Source organism: Antrostomus carolinensis, unplaced genomic scaffold, assembly GCF_000700745.2.
Source record: "Antrostomus carolinensis isolate BGI_N321 unplaced genomic scaffold, ASM70074v2 scaffold1642, whole genome shotgun sequence".
Classification (NCBI taxonomy): domain Eukaryota; kingdom Metazoa; phylum Chordata; class Aves; order Caprimulgiformes; family Caprimulgidae; genus Antrostomus; species Antrostomus carolinensis.
The window spans coordinates 67,570-85,587 of record NW_010301446.1 but is presented as its reverse complement, the minus strand read 5'-3'; the positions used below and the strand labels follow the sequence as shown (position 1 = coordinate 85,587).

Below are 18,018 nucleotides of genomic sequence, written 5' to 3'. Positions count from 1 at the left end.
GGAAAAAGAAAAAATTAGTAGCATATAACACTTAAATGACTGACATGTTCTTAAACAACAGAGCAACATTTTCCTATCTGGTGCTTTCCACAGCATTAGAAGAGTATTCTTAAGGTGATGAGTCAATTCATCTTGACTGGCAACTTTCCGAGAGTATCCACTAGTGACACTATTAACACCTGTAACAACCTTGCACAGGTCCACAGAATTAAGATTATTATTTTTTTTTAAAGAGGAAGAATTGCTTTTGATTTTAATCAAAACAATTATAAAACCTAAAGTTTACACATACATTTTGGTAGTGACCATTATTTGTAAACTGCAGAAAGAATAAATATCAGTATTTCCAAAACTGACACCATAATTATACTGCTGCTTGATGCATCAAGCAGGGACAAAATACAAATAGCATACTCCCAACAAAAGTCTATTAAGCTTTACATGGTTATTGGTAACAGGTAGCACAATAAAACAAGCTAACCAATTTAAACAGTTTTCCCCAGATGATGCCTCTCTGACTGTGTTCATTAGCTAAACCACTTGTAACATACGATGGGAAGTTCAGAACAAGCACGGTGGTATTAGCCTTCTATAAGCACTCAGAGCTGCAACTTGTCAGCCGTGCGCTGTCTTTTGGAGCAAATAAAGATTTCTGTAAATTTGAACGGCTGCAAACATAATCAGTAGTTCTCCAAGGAAAAAAAAAAATTAAGACAGTTTGTTCTTTTGTCAGTCCTTAACAATCAAATGAATGCATCAGGCCAAAATAGTTTCTTAAAAGTAGGTCAAAAATACCCATCCATGATCACTCTGTATTGGTTTCCTAGCAAATTAATCTACCCACACGGACATATGTAACGCGTATCCTGGAGACAGCGAGGCAGAGGAAGAAAATCAAATACATTAATGAGGTAGCTTAGACTGAATAACTGCAGTTAATAGTTTTATTGAACAAAAGAAGGTAAAATGTGGTAGTCCAAGTTCACTGAGCAAAAGCAGCTCTCTCACTGAAGCTGCACTTTGTGCTAAATAACCTTATTAACTGAGAATATACAGAGGACACATTATGCAAGTTATCTTAACAGCAAAGGAGAAAAGGTAGATTAAATTTGATCTGATGGAACGATTTGGTCAAATTCAGTGGCTCAAGTTAATGTTTCTAGCCCTTTTCTACCTATATTCAGTACAGGCATACAACTGTATATACAACTGCACTGAATTCCCATTTATTAATAGTGTGTGCTTCCATGCAAGCGGAAGCCAATTCCTGAAAAAACCCAAATTAAAAAACCCAAACATTTTAAAACTTTTGTTTGAAGCATCACTCAACCGACTCAGGAAAAACACTTGATATATGTTATAAAAAACTCCCGGCCCCTGCAAGGTCTGCTTCCTGTATAGTGCTAATATTTTAAAATTATTTCATTTCTCCCCTCTGCCTAAGAAACTTCATATGCTCTGAAAGCACCCACAAAGTCAGGTGGGTAAACAGGTATGTCAAAAATACTCTGTGAAAAGAGGGAGGTAGCTCAGGCCCCTTGGCAACCTTCTGTCATAGTTCACATTGATGTGGTCTACCTCCCCTTGTAATCGGCAGTCAAAAATGAAAGGAAAAAGGATTTCGACTATGAAATTTAGTGAAATAATGTGTTCAATACAAAGTCTTCAAATTTGACTCACTGGGCTTCCCAAATGTAAGCTATAAGGTACCTCACACCCAATACACAACATTAATAACGTACCTAGTTCATACATTTTATAGACAATATTTTCTCATTTGTTAAACATTTGGCTCGGGTGAGTACATCTTTTTTTTGTTAACCACTTGACAAACATTCTAGGCCAAACAAACAGCACAAATAATGTCAAAGTCTCTTTTTTTTCCAGTAATTGTACGAAATGCTGTAGGCTAAGCCTAACAGAAACTACTGAAGAAAAATAATAGACTCCATGATGCAGTGCAAAGGTGTTACTACAACATCATAAGTCAAGGGATGTTTCTAAGGTGCTGAAAGAGGAGATTCTCTAGATGGTGACCCTGTATTGTCCTCCGGTGGGAAAACAGTAAGAGTGCAGGCTCGAATGCCACCAAGTGATTCTGGAAGGTCAAATACTTTATGCCACTCATCTTTTTCTGGATCATATTTCTGAACTATTTCCACCATACACCGATTATTCCAAGAATATCCTCCAACAACATAGATTTTATTTTCAAAGACAGCAACCCCCACATCACTTTGCCCACGTAACATGGCAGCAATTGGAGTCCACTGGTCTAGAGTTGGTGAGTAGTATTCACAGCTTAGAACATCATCATAATCACTCGTTCCTCTAAAGTGATTTCCACCAATAACATATAGCTTGTCTCCTACAGTACACATGCAATGCAGACCTCTGACTGTCGTCATCGGAGCTTTCTGAGTCCATTTGTCTGTGTCAGGGTCAAAACACATAAGTTCCTTTTGGAAAGTATCATGGGTAATTCCCCCTAGAGAAATAAAACATATGTTAGAACAGTGCTCACCCTAATAAGCACTAAATAGCAGAAATATACATTTTCATGAATGAAGTCAGCCTTGCCTAAAACTTTTCCACATTAGCTTAGATCACATAGGGGCTCCATTTCAGATGACATTTTTAATATACCTTGTTTCTTTAAATCTGAATGTGGAAAGAAACCATGTCTCATGCAGCACTTCATTACATAAGATGATACTGACAGATTAAAAGAACAAAAAATGGTTACCTATGCTTCATTTTGGCAAAATTATTTCTTTGCTTACATTTGTTCAGTTTGCTAGTTTTGTTTCTGACCATTAAGAAAATAGGAATCCATTTCCCTTTCAAATTTTGACACTACACTATTGTGTTTTAAGTGGTACTATCACATAGCAGAATTATCTTCAGAAAACTTTTTTCATCAACTTGAACTGAAGAGAGAGAGGACAGAAATTTCAAATACTCTACTGTTAATAGATGCCTGTGGGTTCTCTCAGTATTTACCTTCTCCACGGTTCCCTGCAAAAGCAGTTGGAAAGGCTTCAGGGGAAATCACAGGACGATTTCCCATCAGTGGATGAAATGTCCCACCTTTCCACAAGGTCACTAGGCAGGTCAGAAAGCAGTCACACCAATTTCAGACACTGTAGGCTTATTAGTCATGGTTTAAGACCATAATGCAACTATATTTGAGGTGCTAAAAATTTGCAGAGAACACACTGCTACTGAACAACCTCCTGCTGGGCTAACCATTCAACATTGAATTATCACGCTTGGATTATTAGCAGACAGAGGTGGCATGGTGCCCACAGGAGTTATGCAAGAATGTACTTAATTCTTCAGTTGGACTGTAAGGATTAAATACATCCCTGACAACAACAGCCATAGTAGCAGCAGTGCTTGGGAGCCTGTCAGAGAGAAGCTTTAATGACAAAGGAACCAATCTTCACATTTTCAAACCCAAAAGTGTCTAGACACATGGGGATATCTGAGAAGACAGGAGGAAAAAAATCTGAGGGAAATGGACAGCATCTACATGAAAAAACACAGCAGGGAGCATATACATGTGCCACCTGCAGTAAAACAAGCAAAATCGGGGAAAAAAAGTACAAATAGCAGCACAATGATTAGAGGTGCACTAGCTTAATGGACTTGCTCAGAGAAAAATAAGCAGGTGCACCTTACGGTGAATTTTATAACAAATCCTTCCTAGTCTACTGGCACAAGGCTCCCTGAGTCAAAATACCCTGAGGATCAATCTACTCCAGTGCATCTCCTCACCAGTTCTTTACAACCTTGTCCCACCTCCTGCCCTGAATTTCAGCTTAGTTCTTAGAGGACATCCCTTAAAACCACAGCAGAACACATATACGTCTGTGACCTCTGTAGAGATCACTGACAGACATATTGAATCTTCTTTAAAAATTGAGAAGATATCAGTTTCTCAGAAAACCTGCTGCCCCCAGTTTGGAAAAAATTGAATGAAACTATAACCTCAGTGATTTGTAGGACTTGAACGTATTACAAATGAAAGACTAGTGACAGTACAGACATAATTTGTATATTGTGTTTAACACGAAAACTTATCCCTTTCCATAAGCTCAATGAAGGCAGATATTCTTCTTTAAAGTATTAAAATTTCCCATGCTTTCCAAATATGTATCAAAGGGGTTGTGTTTAACAGTTATTGCTATATAAGCGTACGTACATGTTGTTGCCACAAAAAAATCTATTATGACAGTTAAAGTGAGTAACTGCTTTGGAGCTCAGAGCTGTTATTTACTATGTAAATGCATAATATCATCTAAAATACTCTTCTCATACTCTACAGTATATATGCTGTTTGACTGGCTTCATATGAATTTGCATTACTGCTTATACCGTGGCAAACCTATTGCAAGCAGAGACTAATTTTTATTCTCTCCCACTGAAATAAGAAAAGTTAGATAAGCAATTGTTTCACAGAGATATGATCATATGAATTATTTACCTGAAATGTACATTAATCCCCCATACACGGTTCCAGCATGACCATAGTGGGGTTCATTCATTTTTGCGACATAGCTCCATTCGTTCATTCTGGGATTGTAACATTCCACAGTGGCTGTTTAAAACAAATGAGAATACAAAAATATTGAAGCTATCACAGCAGTTTCGTTCTGAGTAGGTCACAGTGGCAATAATATATTCATAAACAGAGGAAGTATCAATAAGAAACATTGTTCGACTGAGAAAGTGTTAATGGAATTATTGAGCATTATGTTTAGAGACAATCCAGAAAAACCTCAAGCGCTGTCCCAGAGGAAAAAAAGGAAGAAAAAAACCCTCTTGCATTCTTGACTTCCACTTGTCTTGTTCTCATTCCTGCCCCAGTTCATGAACCCTGCCAGAAGTACAGCTACCGGACATCAGAGAAAATGACAAAAGCTGGGTGAATTCAGCTTTTCTACCCTTTCCTCTTGCACATCTCCCTTCAGTGTCTGCTGTAGAGAGATAAGGAATAAACTTAAAACCTGTCTCAAAGAGGATCAATACATCTGGCTACCAGAACGTTCTTCTCAGACCCATGTCTTCAGCTACATCCCACCCATGCAGAAAATCAGGCTAGATTTTCTCTTTAGTATTTTGCATTGAAATGGTCCTATGTCCTCAAAAGGGGGCAGCAACTGTTGACTAATTTTTTATTGCCTTACAGTGTTTTAAGTACTTGCACAGCAACTTACAGCACAGCATACATAAGTCACTAATTCAAACAGTTTGCAAAAGCCAAGCTTTAAAAAAATACAAAATGAAAAGATCATTGAATCTCAAATGAAGAGAAGCAGCACCTGTGTCGATACACAGCTTCATTTGTGCAGTTTTCTTTGTGAATTCAAACGTTAAAATGATCAAAGGATTTATCAAATCAGAAATTGCAGAGGTTAGTACTAAGTTAAAAAGAAACCCTGAGCCCACATGTTCTTGCAGAAAGCATTTCTGAGGAGGAATCTTCTCTTCGATGTGGGATGGAAGAATTACAGGCTTGCAAGAAAAGGGCAATGCAATAAGCACAGAGACTAGAAATAGAAAACAGATTTAATAATGGATCTGAGCAAGCTGGAGAGATTGGAAGCTTGAATAGGACAATATGACCAGAAGGGCAAGGTATCCTGAAAAACCCTGTCATATAGTGACCTTACAATGCACCAAGCAATTATCAATAATTGTGTTACCTTAAAGACAAATTAAATCTCATTTTAAATAATTAAAATTAAGAATCAGATTCTAATGCTTCCTAGACAATGCTTAATCTCTGAAGAGATGTTTATGAACTATGCATACAAAATTGAATCTTTCTTTGAAAGTGGCTTTTTACTTGCTCTAGATCAAGCTTTTTATTCAATCAAGGGTAGAAAATCTAAGCCAGATCTACGGAATCAGTGCTGGTGACTTACAGTTCAGGATTATACATCAACTGAAAGATTAAAAAAAAAAATTTAGAAGCTGAGAAAGTTGGCATTTTAAAGGCAGAAACTAGTTAATGCTAGTATAAGCCTGAGGAATTAGTACTGGCCAGGCTAGTAAAGTATGTCAATCAGTAACACTCATATAGTGACTATAAGGTACCTCATCCTAAACTCAAAATGTGTCTTTGAAAAAAAAAAAAAAATACTTCCTTTGAAGTATTTTGGAAGAGTAAGGTATAGTTATGGTCCCAGGCTACCTCCAAAAGATCCATAGCTAAGGAAAAATTTAGCAAAGAGCACATTACAGTGACCTTCTGAATTATCTTTTAGCTGCTGTAAAACGCACAACCTCCTTATTGCTGCAAAACAGGACAGTATTTTGTAGTTCCATGCAATTAGTATCTCAAGTAGACACACTGAAAATAGAAGCTTCCAGTTCCAGTTCGGGAATACTGTTTGACGAGCAGTTCAGCATCATCTAAGGTTAAAAATAAATAAATAAATGAAAATCCGTATTGCATATAAGAATCACTAAATTGTTACAGCACACTGGATTTTCTTCAGCTTTTCCCCTCCCAGGAGCTGAAACTTAAATTTACAAAATACAGAAAAATGCTGGTCCAGCACATTAAGTTCACAATATAAAACAAACGCCAGTCAATTCCTGTTTATTTCAAAACAAATTATACACATTGATTCACAAGTACGAAATGATTAATTTCACATTCTTCAAACTGTTTAAAAATATTAATGACAGCAGAGTGACCTGCACACACACTCCCAGTTATGCAGCCATCTCAGGGCTTTGTAAAATGGACAAAAAAAAGTAACTAAAGTCAAGTATCTCTATATACTACTGTTGACATGCCAAATTCGTGATTTAAAAAACCTGCCCAATATGGGCAAGTTCCCAAGTTTGCTGTAAGAGATCAGTCCTTCACTTAACACTTTTCCTACAATCTAGCCTTCCTGCTACTGCAATCTCCTACCTCAGCCATTTGAAACGAGCCTTGAGCTGCCTTTCATGTTACATACATCTACAGGTAGATAAAAGTCTGCAGAAAGGAAGGTATGAAGAGGTATTGAAGCATTCTTCTACAATTAATATTTTTAAAGTTTGGGGTTTTTTTATTTTTTTAATCAAGTAAAAAATACCTTCTTAAAAAATTTTGGTATTTTTCCCATTTGATATCCTGCAGACTCATATTTCCATCAAGAACGCACATAGTCATAAAGGCAGGAAATGCTGGAGACAGCCTCTTGCCCAAAAAGAGGTATAAACACAAAGAACTGATCCCATGAATTACACCTAAAATAAAAATCTATAAGTTGTATTTCTGTCTACTGATATCTTGACACCATGTGCAGTATTTGCCCAATCCCCAAATAAACCCATGCTCTTCTTGTATAAATGTGTTCATCCATTCCAATATTCTTTTCTAAAAAGGAAAGCTCCTTTCTACTCCACTTTATTTAGCAATGAGAAGAAAACAAAGATGTGCAGAAATTTCAAGAACAGAGAAAAACACATTTGACATGCAAGTAATTATAGCTGTCCCAGTTCTACCCTGACAGCAGACCCTTCTGACCTGCTGTTACTGCTATGCTGCACTGAAATCATCATTCTACTTGCTTTCACAAAAACAAAGGCATCTTCTTTCCCATAGTGCTTCCACTCTGTGCTGAGGTGAGGAACCTAAATTTCTAATACTCTATAAGGAGAGAAAGAGAAGAATATGTACAAAGCAACTGCAAAGCCAGCAGCAAGCAGATTAACATAACATTCAATACCGGACAACTGTTTATCTCTCTCTGCACTATGGGCTACATTAAAGAGAGAAAGCAGAGCCAAGAGATCACTTCAGCAAGTGAAGATAAAACATGTAGAACTTAGTACACTTTACTGCCATCACTATCACCACATTGTAAAGGCATCAGTTATCTGAGAAAGGATGGCATTGAGTCCAAGATCCCCCACTTTCTGATGTGGCTTCAAAATTCTCTTGAACATTACCAGTACAGCTAAAGGACTCTTTGACTGTATTTCAGACAAACCATCCCAACTCAAATCTCAAATCTACCATGATCTAAAACAAAGCTAATCAATTCCCAGCTGAAAAAATCCTACTGTTTTGTTTGGTTGTTCTGTGTAGTTGTTTCCTTGTCACCTTGCAAGGTCATTCCATTTCTCTCTTTTAACAAGATCTCCCTCTCCACTGAAAAGGAAAAAATATTCAAAATTGCAGCTATTAAATGTGCCTATGAATTTAAGAGGGGCATCAGGATGTTCTATACCTCACGTCCAGAGAGAGCACTGTTCACAAAACACTCAAAAGAAATGCTACTTTACTGAACCTAAGTAAATATCCTATATAGCATGAGACTGATGGATTCATTCTCCCAACAGCATGAATGATTCAAATCAGGCTTTATTTGTGTTTAACAGTGGAACTTCTGATCTGTTCATTACCATAATCCAGGGAGGACAGGCCTAGTTTTAATAGAATTAAGCAATCTCAAAAAGACACAAAGCTTTGGCAGTCCCAAGGGATGCTCAGTCTGCATTCATTTTATAGTGCCATCTGTGATGCTATTTGAGGAGTATACAGATATTTAGCACTATTCCGTCAGTAGCTTTTAATGTGTCTTGAGGTTTATCACAGCAGCACTTAGCAACTGCATGCAATGTCCCAAAACCCAGGATCTTCCTTTTGTGATATTATTTCTACAGAAGCAAGCTGTATTACAGAACTTGAAGCTGACTTGGTTAAATTAAACAGAGCCTTGAGTAATTTTGTCCCTAGATAGCAAGGAGCCACTTCAAAATAAGTTCCTATGCAAGAGGTTCTCCAGTTCACACTTTGGTTTGATGTTCACAGTACTACACAGACAGCAAACAGCCCAACTGGGTAATGATGCACACTTTTCTTCTTAACAATATTAAAAAATATATATATTATATAAACTCACAAGAGAACTTTTTACATAAACAAGGAGTTGTATGAATTGAGGGTTAAGCATCATAAAGGGCACATGGAAAATAAATGCCTTCCCACTCGTTGGACAAGGGGTCAGAAGAACACATGATTGTCCTGTTCCTGGAATAGAAGTATTCTCTTTGTCTTTACTGCAGTATGATGATGATGAAGGTATTGGTGAATTTGTGGTTTAGTCACAACCCAGCACCCCCTAAAGTGCTTAGGAAAAGCCCATATAAAAAAATCTGAAACTCCACTCAAGCATATCAGTAGCAGAGCCTGAAGTATCTGGAAAACACCTAACTGCACAAGTTTTCTCATACTTAAAGGCACATCTTCTGCCATCATCATCAAGCACCACAACTGAACTCTTCCACAAAGAGCTATGAAATCTCCTTGTCTGAGAAAAGACAAGAGTACCCAGTGCTCTGCACAACAGCACAGCTGGAACCTGCTGAGTGTCTCTGTGAAGCACACCCGGTTTTCCCTTTGTCTCATTTTCCAAAAAGTCTTGTCTTGTCTTCTGTACATCTGCCTTCTCCAGGCTGGTCATCTCCTCGTGCCAGAGTGCCCTTCTCCCTGCTTTCTGGGAATACCTCTGGCATGTACCTGCTTTGACATTTAAAAAGAACCAACTAGAATTACGTACAATCCTTCTAGAAGTGGTGAATGCTTCTGCACAGCCCTACATTGTCACAGGGTTGAAATTTTCCATTTTCTATTCTATTGCTTCCAAAATACATTCACCACATTCCAATGCATGTACCACATACATACAAATTCACTCGTCCTTAACAATGAACCAAACTTTTCTCAGTGGCATGCACTGTTAAAGCAGCAGCTGGCCATTACTGCTGAAGCACATACTACTGCAGGAGAAAGTGGTATTTACATAGTTCTCAGATGATTAAACATTTGAAAACTATTTTGGGAAGCCTTGATAGAGAGCCACAAAAAAGTATAATTTTTATTCCAGTGAATGTCAGAAGAAAAAATAATAAAGAAATTCATTTTAGTAGCTTTAATGCTTTGGCCCTTTTCCATAAGAACTGATCTTCCAGAAACTGAATTCAGGTTTTGGGAACTTTCCCTCTCTAACAACAGATTGAAATTAGTTTGAACCCAAGGGCACCTTCTTTAATACCTGTCCAACACACATTTGACCTTCTTTTCTATGAAAAGTTTGAGAGTTTTTCTCATCTGAAGAGAATGGGAAGTTGGATTTCATCTTTTGGCTGTCAAGGTTTATGAAAGAAACATGAAAATGAAAAGTGACTTGCCTCACAATTAACAAGAAACGAACTGCAGCCCCAAATCAAAGCATCAGACAGCTACAATATTTAGCATTTATAGAGTGCTCTTCCCACAGAATGATCCAATGACATTTTTCAGGTCTGTGTGGAAATCATTAAAGCATTTTAATGATATCTTTACAGAAGAATTTTAGACAGGTGATAGATTTTTGTATTTTAATTAAAGCAGCAGAAGAGTTGAGGTCAGCAGAATGATACTGCTTGATCTAATTTAAGAAAAGCACTGCACTTAAAATATGCTGTACACACAGGTTGCACTGGCTTAGTGACAGTACTATGTCATATTGATTTTGTTAGACCTGAAACTTTTCCACTGACATTCTTCACTAACCCTACTCTGTTTAGACAGTGCAGTACACAAGGACAGTAATGTGGTTATCTGTTATTAATTCAAACCATTAGAAAATAGCTCAATGAAGGTGAAGTTTTCTGATACTCAAGATAAAGAACAATACACAGTAGTTTGTACATTTGTTTTTTTACTAAGCTTGGTCTTTTATTAAGCTTGCTTTTAGAATGTATTTTTAGGTAGATAAAGTAAAATGTAAGAAAATCTCTGAAAATCTCAGGATTTGCACCAGAAAATGGCTGTCTAGGGAAAACAAGTTACTGCAAAACAGTTTCCCATGTTTTTTTGGAAACAGGAGGCTTTTTAAAGGTCTAATTTCATCAAACATTAGAATGTATTTTAAATTTCTAGCAAAACCAACCCAGTTTTGCATACTGGAAACAATGTACTATAGGTTTCCTGAGAAAGTTTGCAATATGATCATGAAACAAAGTGTAGATGTGAATGGCTGAGATGCATTAATTATTAAAAAAGTCACAGATGCTGCAGCACAAATTAGGTTTTGTGTTGTTTCAATTAAACATGTTTCTCACTCCACTTAAGCAAATCTTAGGAGCAGGAGACACTGCCACAAAGACTTGACAAGACACGGTTAAGTATTGGGCTGAAAGTAGCAAACAAAATCTAATGTTACATCTGGTAATATCATACAATATCATGCTAAAATATGATATCATACAATATCATGCTAAAATTCCAAGCATAATCACTAATATTTCAATTTTAAAGCACAGACAAATTTATAATTGAGTGTACACTCCCAGACTTGACTGCAAACACTAATCACTATGGCTTTGGAAAATGCAGTGGTTTAATACGGGTCATCCTCTAAAGAATTTTTTAAAATTAAAAGTTAGCATGTATTTATTCTTTGTTTCCAACCACCTTACTTCCTTGAAATTGATTTTTTTTTTTCTTTTTTTTTGGTCAAGTAAAATGAATCATCATTTGCAAGAGGTGGAAAAAAAGAGGCAGCAGGACAGGGTCATTCATATAAATAAGTTAACTGCGTAGTCACAAGATCACAGATCACAGGCAAAATATAACATTTTAGTAATTAAAAAGTCCAGAATGTCAGGAGATCTGAATCTCACTGATCTGTGAGTGAAACAAATCACTCGGTCATTAGCACAACTTTTTTTTAAAAAAAAAAAAGAGAAACTAGCTTATTTTAATATGCAACCTTCATTCAACTGTGAGTTTCAGTTAGAAAGTCACGTAAACCCTTAGAGTCAAAAGAGTAAGTGTGGTTTCTCAGCTTAAGTAATGATTTATTTTCTGTATAGTTGCATTTATATATATGCACACACATGCTTACTTCATGTTTTAGGATAAAGATGAAGACATTAGATATTATGCATCAATACACAAGATACACGTATTTGGAAATTTTTTTGTGGAAGCCCTTCTAAAATCAACTGCTAATGGTATCTTGGCAAATTTCTCTATGCATTTGCAGTATTTCCAGAAAGAAGCTGCAAGCCAACAACTTCAACTTGTTTTCTCTCCACCCATTCACAGGGTGGCACAGTATTTCAAGGCCTACAAAGCAAGGCAAGAAGCCATGCTTCAGGAGAAGCACTCACCTAGCTCACCCGCTGCATTTCGACCACCAACTGCATACAAATGTCCTTTGAGGGCACTTAGGTGGAAGAAGGTGCGCTTCTCATTTAAAGATGCGACTTGCATCCACTTGTTGTAGCGAGGATCAAACCTGAAGACCGTGTCAACCGCCGTCTTTCCTTTTGTGTCATAATTGCTCTGGCCCCCGACTACGTAAAGAAAGTTTCCGATCACGGCGATGCCGTGCTGGTACCTCGGTGCATCCATGGGAGCTAAGGATTTCCATTCATGGGCCTTTTCATCATACATCCGTAACTCTTTGCTGACAACCAGTTGCTGCCTCAGCACTCCCCCCAACGTCACCAAGTGAGTACTGTCCGACCGAATGGCAGTTCTCTCCGACTGCATAACCGGTTGCATGTATGGCATCATTTGGTAATTGCTGGCTTCCAAAAGCAAGTTTACACAGGTATTGTCAGTTCTCATGAAGTCCACTGTTTGAACATAGTTAATAAGATCCTGGGGCGTCATCAGCGGAAATCTGATGTTCTTCATTAGCTTTGCCGCGTACTCCATCCGAGGCTCCTCATACCGTAGCCAGCGACAAGCCGCCTTGAAGAGTTCAAGTTCAGTGCAGTGCTTAAGGCTATTACTTGAAAGCACAAAGGCAAGACGTTCAAAAGGGAGTTTCACAAATTCACCAGTACTTAATAATGCAGGGAAGTTCTTCAGGATGAAATTATTAACATATTTATCTACTTCTGTGAGATTGTATGTGTTGGCAATTCGCCCAACCTCAACACAGTTTTCCAACGAAACCTATTAAGTAAACAGAAAGAGGAATCAAAACACTTTCTTAATTTAGTGCCTAAATTATAACTTAGAATTTAATGAATACTATAGAATCAGCAATATTTCATCATTTCACAATGCTCAAGGTGATTTACACATGAGCAAATAAATATTCAATGGGATGTTTATATTCATGACTGCAAGAGGAGACCCGATGCATTCCTTATTTTGAAGAAAGAAATGAGACAAGTAATAAGCAGATGGCATATATTAATTATGTCAAATACATTATACAATAATGATATATAGCAGTTATACAAGCACTTCATCTTTGAAAAGCTCTGCAAACATCTTTGTAAGAAAGAAATATGGAAAACACAGTTAAGCGAGAGGTGATCAGCCCAAGGTTACAGAGAATAATGCAAAAGGAGATCTTGCCATCAGACATTTTCTAACATTATTAAAACTGTATGGTCATAATGCAGCCAAAGAGAATGGCACAGCTACCTCACCAATGTCACATATTTCACACAACCTATTTACAGTGTTCAATCCCATGAATAAATTCCTTAGAAACACACAAAATTGCATCTTTAGTAAATCAAAGTGGTGCTCTTAGGTAGTATGTTCAAAATTAAATACATTTCCTTGTCAAAAGTAAGACAAAGGCGATGAGTTTTTTTATTATTTCTTTATTTTTTTAAAATACTGAATCTAGGAGGACTTCCCCTAGAAATACCTAGCACATGAAATGCTTTTGCAGTATGGATCATACCCTAACTTTATTCAATACTTGAGTGACCATATCTTAGTAATCACATATTTTTTGCTGTTACTGCATCTACCTTTCTTACATCTTTGGCTCTTAAACTTCGAGGTCACTTGGGATCCAAGGCAGAAGGAGGAAGAAAGATGGGAGGGACAGGAAATAACTTATAGTGGGTCTGCAGTGAACCTGGCCAATTTATTTCAGCAAGCTCTATGATATGTATGCAAAGCAAAACAATTTTCCGATGCTTCTTGCTGAGAATTGCAGCTTTTTTGCATTCAGTCCTTATTCTAACCCAAGTTTCATTTACACACCCCTTCTAGTTTCTGTGTGTGTCAGTCTTACTCAATGTCAACAATTTCCACGACTTTGTGATTCTCATTGTATTTGTAATGCCAAAAGAGTTTAAGCTTCTGAATTTCATGCTTATTTTTAAAAAGATTATAAAGATTTAGGACTATGTCCTGATTGCAGCCTAAGAATTCAAAAACCTTCAAATGACCTGGTCATGACAGAGATTACAAGATTTTAATACTGTATAACTTGATCTGATCATTGCCCTTTAATACTAGACAATTCAAAAGTCTAATGAGTATGAGAATAGATTTTTTTAATTCACTAGAAACTGATCTAACTTGCCCTGAAGTTAAGATTTGCAGTCATCCAAAGTCTTCGATCACATCTTCTGAAATATTTTCATACAGTCAAAGGTTCCAAATCTTATTCTCCATCTCCAGGAACACTAATTCTGTAAGCAGGTCCTATCTATAAGATGAACGTGTGGCAGACTGTCAGAAGTTCTATTATGAAAATATCCATGCAATATATACATGGAAGTTATTTTTCTATTATAAGACAGACCACATTGTTTATATAAAAATATAATCACATCAGCTAGCAATGAGCTATAGAACATTCTCTGATACCTAAGAAACATTTGTTCTTCTTCTGACTGTTTTTGAGAGTTAGCATCAAAGTAATTTCTGTACATTTCCGTTTAGGATTTTTAATTTACATAAATTAATTGCATAATGGAAGTAACAGCATACTTCAAATTAAGTAAATGAAACAGAACATTATTATTTTTAAAATTTCTTTCAAGCTGTATTATAAAAATAAAGCAATGGAAAAATCACCCCTTCAAAAATAGCTGACTTACAGTATGCCACTAATCTTAACTCTTGCTATATAGTTATTTGTATTTTAAAACTACTTTGGAATACATTTACTACAGAGATGGAACAATTTCTCCAAATCAAGGTAAGCAGACAGAAAGGTATTACTGCGTACAGAAAAGCCATGCTTGAAGTCAAAAGATGAAATAAAAAAAGGTACAGATCATATACCATTGGTACATGGTGTTCAGGTTGCAATGAAGAATTAAACCAATTGCAGAATGCATGCCAGTTATCAAGTGCCCAGCATGCATCTAGTTGATGTATTACCATAGCTATGTTACACTGTAAATCTGTGAAATTGAATTTATTCCTGGGATGCTTACATTTCAGAAATTTATTGACACATTACACACTGGTAATGACTGATGAACATGACATCAGCAGTTTCCAGTCACCTTCTAATTATCAGAAAATTTACCTTATACTGCCTTAATTAATCCACTGGAATTGTACTGCACTCAGGGTTGGCTTTTTTCATACTACAATTGCAAGTACTCCCCATTGCACTTACGAAATCGTGCACTTTGTTTGGCTCACTAACAAATTCTGCCACTCACCTCAAATCAGTGCACCATATTAAATATTTTCTTAAAGGTTACTTTCCTTGGCAAAATACTACTACCAGTTTTACTGTGCTCTAAGATAACAATCAATGTACCAGGCTAAATTATACTGCAAAGATTTCACAGTCATAAAAACATATGCTTTAGAGATTCTTAAGTCTTGAGCCAAAAAATAATCCTTTAACAGAATGAAATGCAATCGTTACTTCTACTTAAATACTCAAAGTTTGACAGTCTTAAAGTACAATAATGCTATTTAAACACTTAAGTACTTAAGTTACACAAGTGTCAATTTTCAAAAAAACCAGTTTGACTTATGCTATGATACTTATGAGAGGCACAGAAATGGTTCTCTATGGAAGTCAGTCAATCAGGAGCTCGTCAACAAACAGAAGAAACTGCTACTTCTCAAAGTCCTCCTGAAGTGAATGGGAGGAATGGAAATATCCCGTGAAAATATAAGACTTGCTGTAAAATGAATCCAATAACTAGTAAAGATAATCGCACAGAAAGAGCTCAAAGCCGTAACTGGTGAAACAGCTAAGCAGTTTCATAAGGAGCCAAGGATTCTAAACATACCCTATTTTACTTGGGCTTTAACTACAGAGCAAAGCTGCTCATTCACATTACTCATTGTAACTGCTCATTACAAAACAGAAGTAAAAGTTTCAGAAAATACTAAAAAGCTTTTCAAAAAAGGTCAAGCACAGCACAGTATTATTACAGCCTGAAAAACCAAATGCAAACCCAGAGTACTTTCTTGAGAAAGCAATTGACTTCATTCTTTTAAATTGTGAAGCAATAGCTTCCCAAGCTCTTGTAAAAACTTAATTAACTATAAAATATTGCAAAACTGAACACAGAGCAAAATGATTGCAAGCATGAGAACCTTGGAGAACAATCCAGGAGAAATAACATGCACAGAAAACCAAGTCCTCAAGCCCAGTACCATAAAACATCTAGGCATCTTTTGTGTCAACGACTGTGAGACATTGAAGCACTTAACATGGTGTTTCAAAGGGCCTAAGTTTAAGGGAGCTTACATGCCTCTGAAATCTTCAATTTTAATGTGGGCTCCCATATACAGAAGTACAGAAATAACAGCACAGAAGTTTGACCAGCTTGGAAAACAGAATGAGTCATATCCCCCGTGTCAGAAAAGGTGAATTTCTGGTGGCTGGCAGAGCTGGCCCTGGTGTTAGATCCCTTGCTCCCACAAAACTGGGATCATCTTGCTCCATTTTCAGTTAACCGAGTTCTTGTGACAAGACAGAACTTCCAAATATTGAAACCTCAATATTTGACAATTTTCTTTTTATTATGAAAGTGTAAAGCACAGAATTACAGAAAGAATAAAATTTTCTTATGCAGCTATATGAAAGGAACAGCCAAGACATTAATTTTCAGTGTTTTGGAATGTTTTCTTTAATTACAGTACAACATCCCCTTCCCTATTACCCTGTGATTTTCCCCTGAGTGCTGTAATTTCCTTGGATAGGTTTCTCATCCTTCTCCATTTTGTACACTGCTGCTACTTTTGCAAAAACATTATTGTGTGTTCTCTAGCACTCCCTACTCTGAAAACATTGCCATGGCATTTTTATTCATTTTAATTACATTATGGCTTATTTAGATGTGAACCCAGGAGTAGTCTCAGTCTATTGCATAGCTATAAATATTTAAAACCAATACTAAAAGTAAGACTGAAAACATCTTAGGAAGTATTCCAGTGTTTCTCTGGGAGTCTGGCTGCAAAACAAAGATTATCAGAGCAATGGGCTACCTGACAGGAAGGGTGTAAATACAGAACAAATAAAAGAACACTCACAAGTCAGGTAGAACATCTACCATTCTTTGAAGGTCTCACTGTTTTTTACACAAATTAAGCTATTGCTTTAAGCTTATGTTTTTCTTTGTAAATGTATCCAATACCCTCTAATGCAGCAGAGTTACATTATGCTTTATATAAACTGACTTCTATAATCTCTTTAATAATGGACTCCCCAGATAATTCAAAGACAATTAAGTATTTGTCTGAAAATGGTTACATCAGATCTCAGATGTTGCTCTCAGTCAGCTAATTTCAGTAGAAACAAGCTCAAGACTTGCTCAGAAAACTCATTTAAATCACAGAAATGCCCCTTCAAAACTGGTGTGAAACTAGCATAAGGGGGAGTAATCTTTGTAAAGCTAAGATATGGTAACTAAAAAAGCAAAAAACCCTTGTTTGCTCACCAACTCTTGTTCCTGTTCTAAAAATTCAAAAGTAAATTCTTTTAAAAATTCTTTATACAAGGATGCTGAGAATAACTAGACTAACAGCACAAACTTCGTTTTGTACTTCCTCTAGTTATACAATGAATGAGATTATGTCCCCTTAGACATCAGTACAAATGAATGTTTCAGAAAAGAGAATCAATAAAATTAAGAGAACGGAGAGTCTTCCTGATTCTTTCAAAATGTAGTAGCAAATAAGATGTTTCTTACTTGAACCAAAACAGTGACTGAGTCAACATCATAAGTGATGACCTTCAGAAAACAACATTTTAAACAATGAAAAAAATTCGT

General features: G+C 36.5%; 1 protein-coding gene across 3 annotated transcripts in view; it reads right to left on the bottom strand.

Moving 5' to 3' along the window:
• Positions 1-220: 220 nt before the first annotated feature.
• LOC104521435 (kelch-like protein 13) overlaps positions 221-18,018 on the bottom strand; it is a 75,495-nt gene continuing 57,697 nt past the window's right edge. For 2 of the 3 annotated variants that reach the window (XM_010163429.1, XM_010163427.1), the window contains exons 5-7: positions 12,172-12,967; positions 4,490-4,603; positions 931-2,488 (exon numbers count right to left, since the gene is read on the bottom strand). In XM_010163429.1, coding sequence (XP_010161731.1) covers positions 2,001-2,488; positions 4,490-4,603; positions 12,172-12,967 — 1,398 coding nt within the window. In that variant the 3' untranslated portion in view covers positions 931-2,000. Of the gene's footprint in view, positions 2,489-4,489; positions 4,604-12,171; positions 12,968-18,018 lie in introns of all 3 variants that reach the window. The other variant, XM_010163430.1, reaches the window with a different exon arrangement.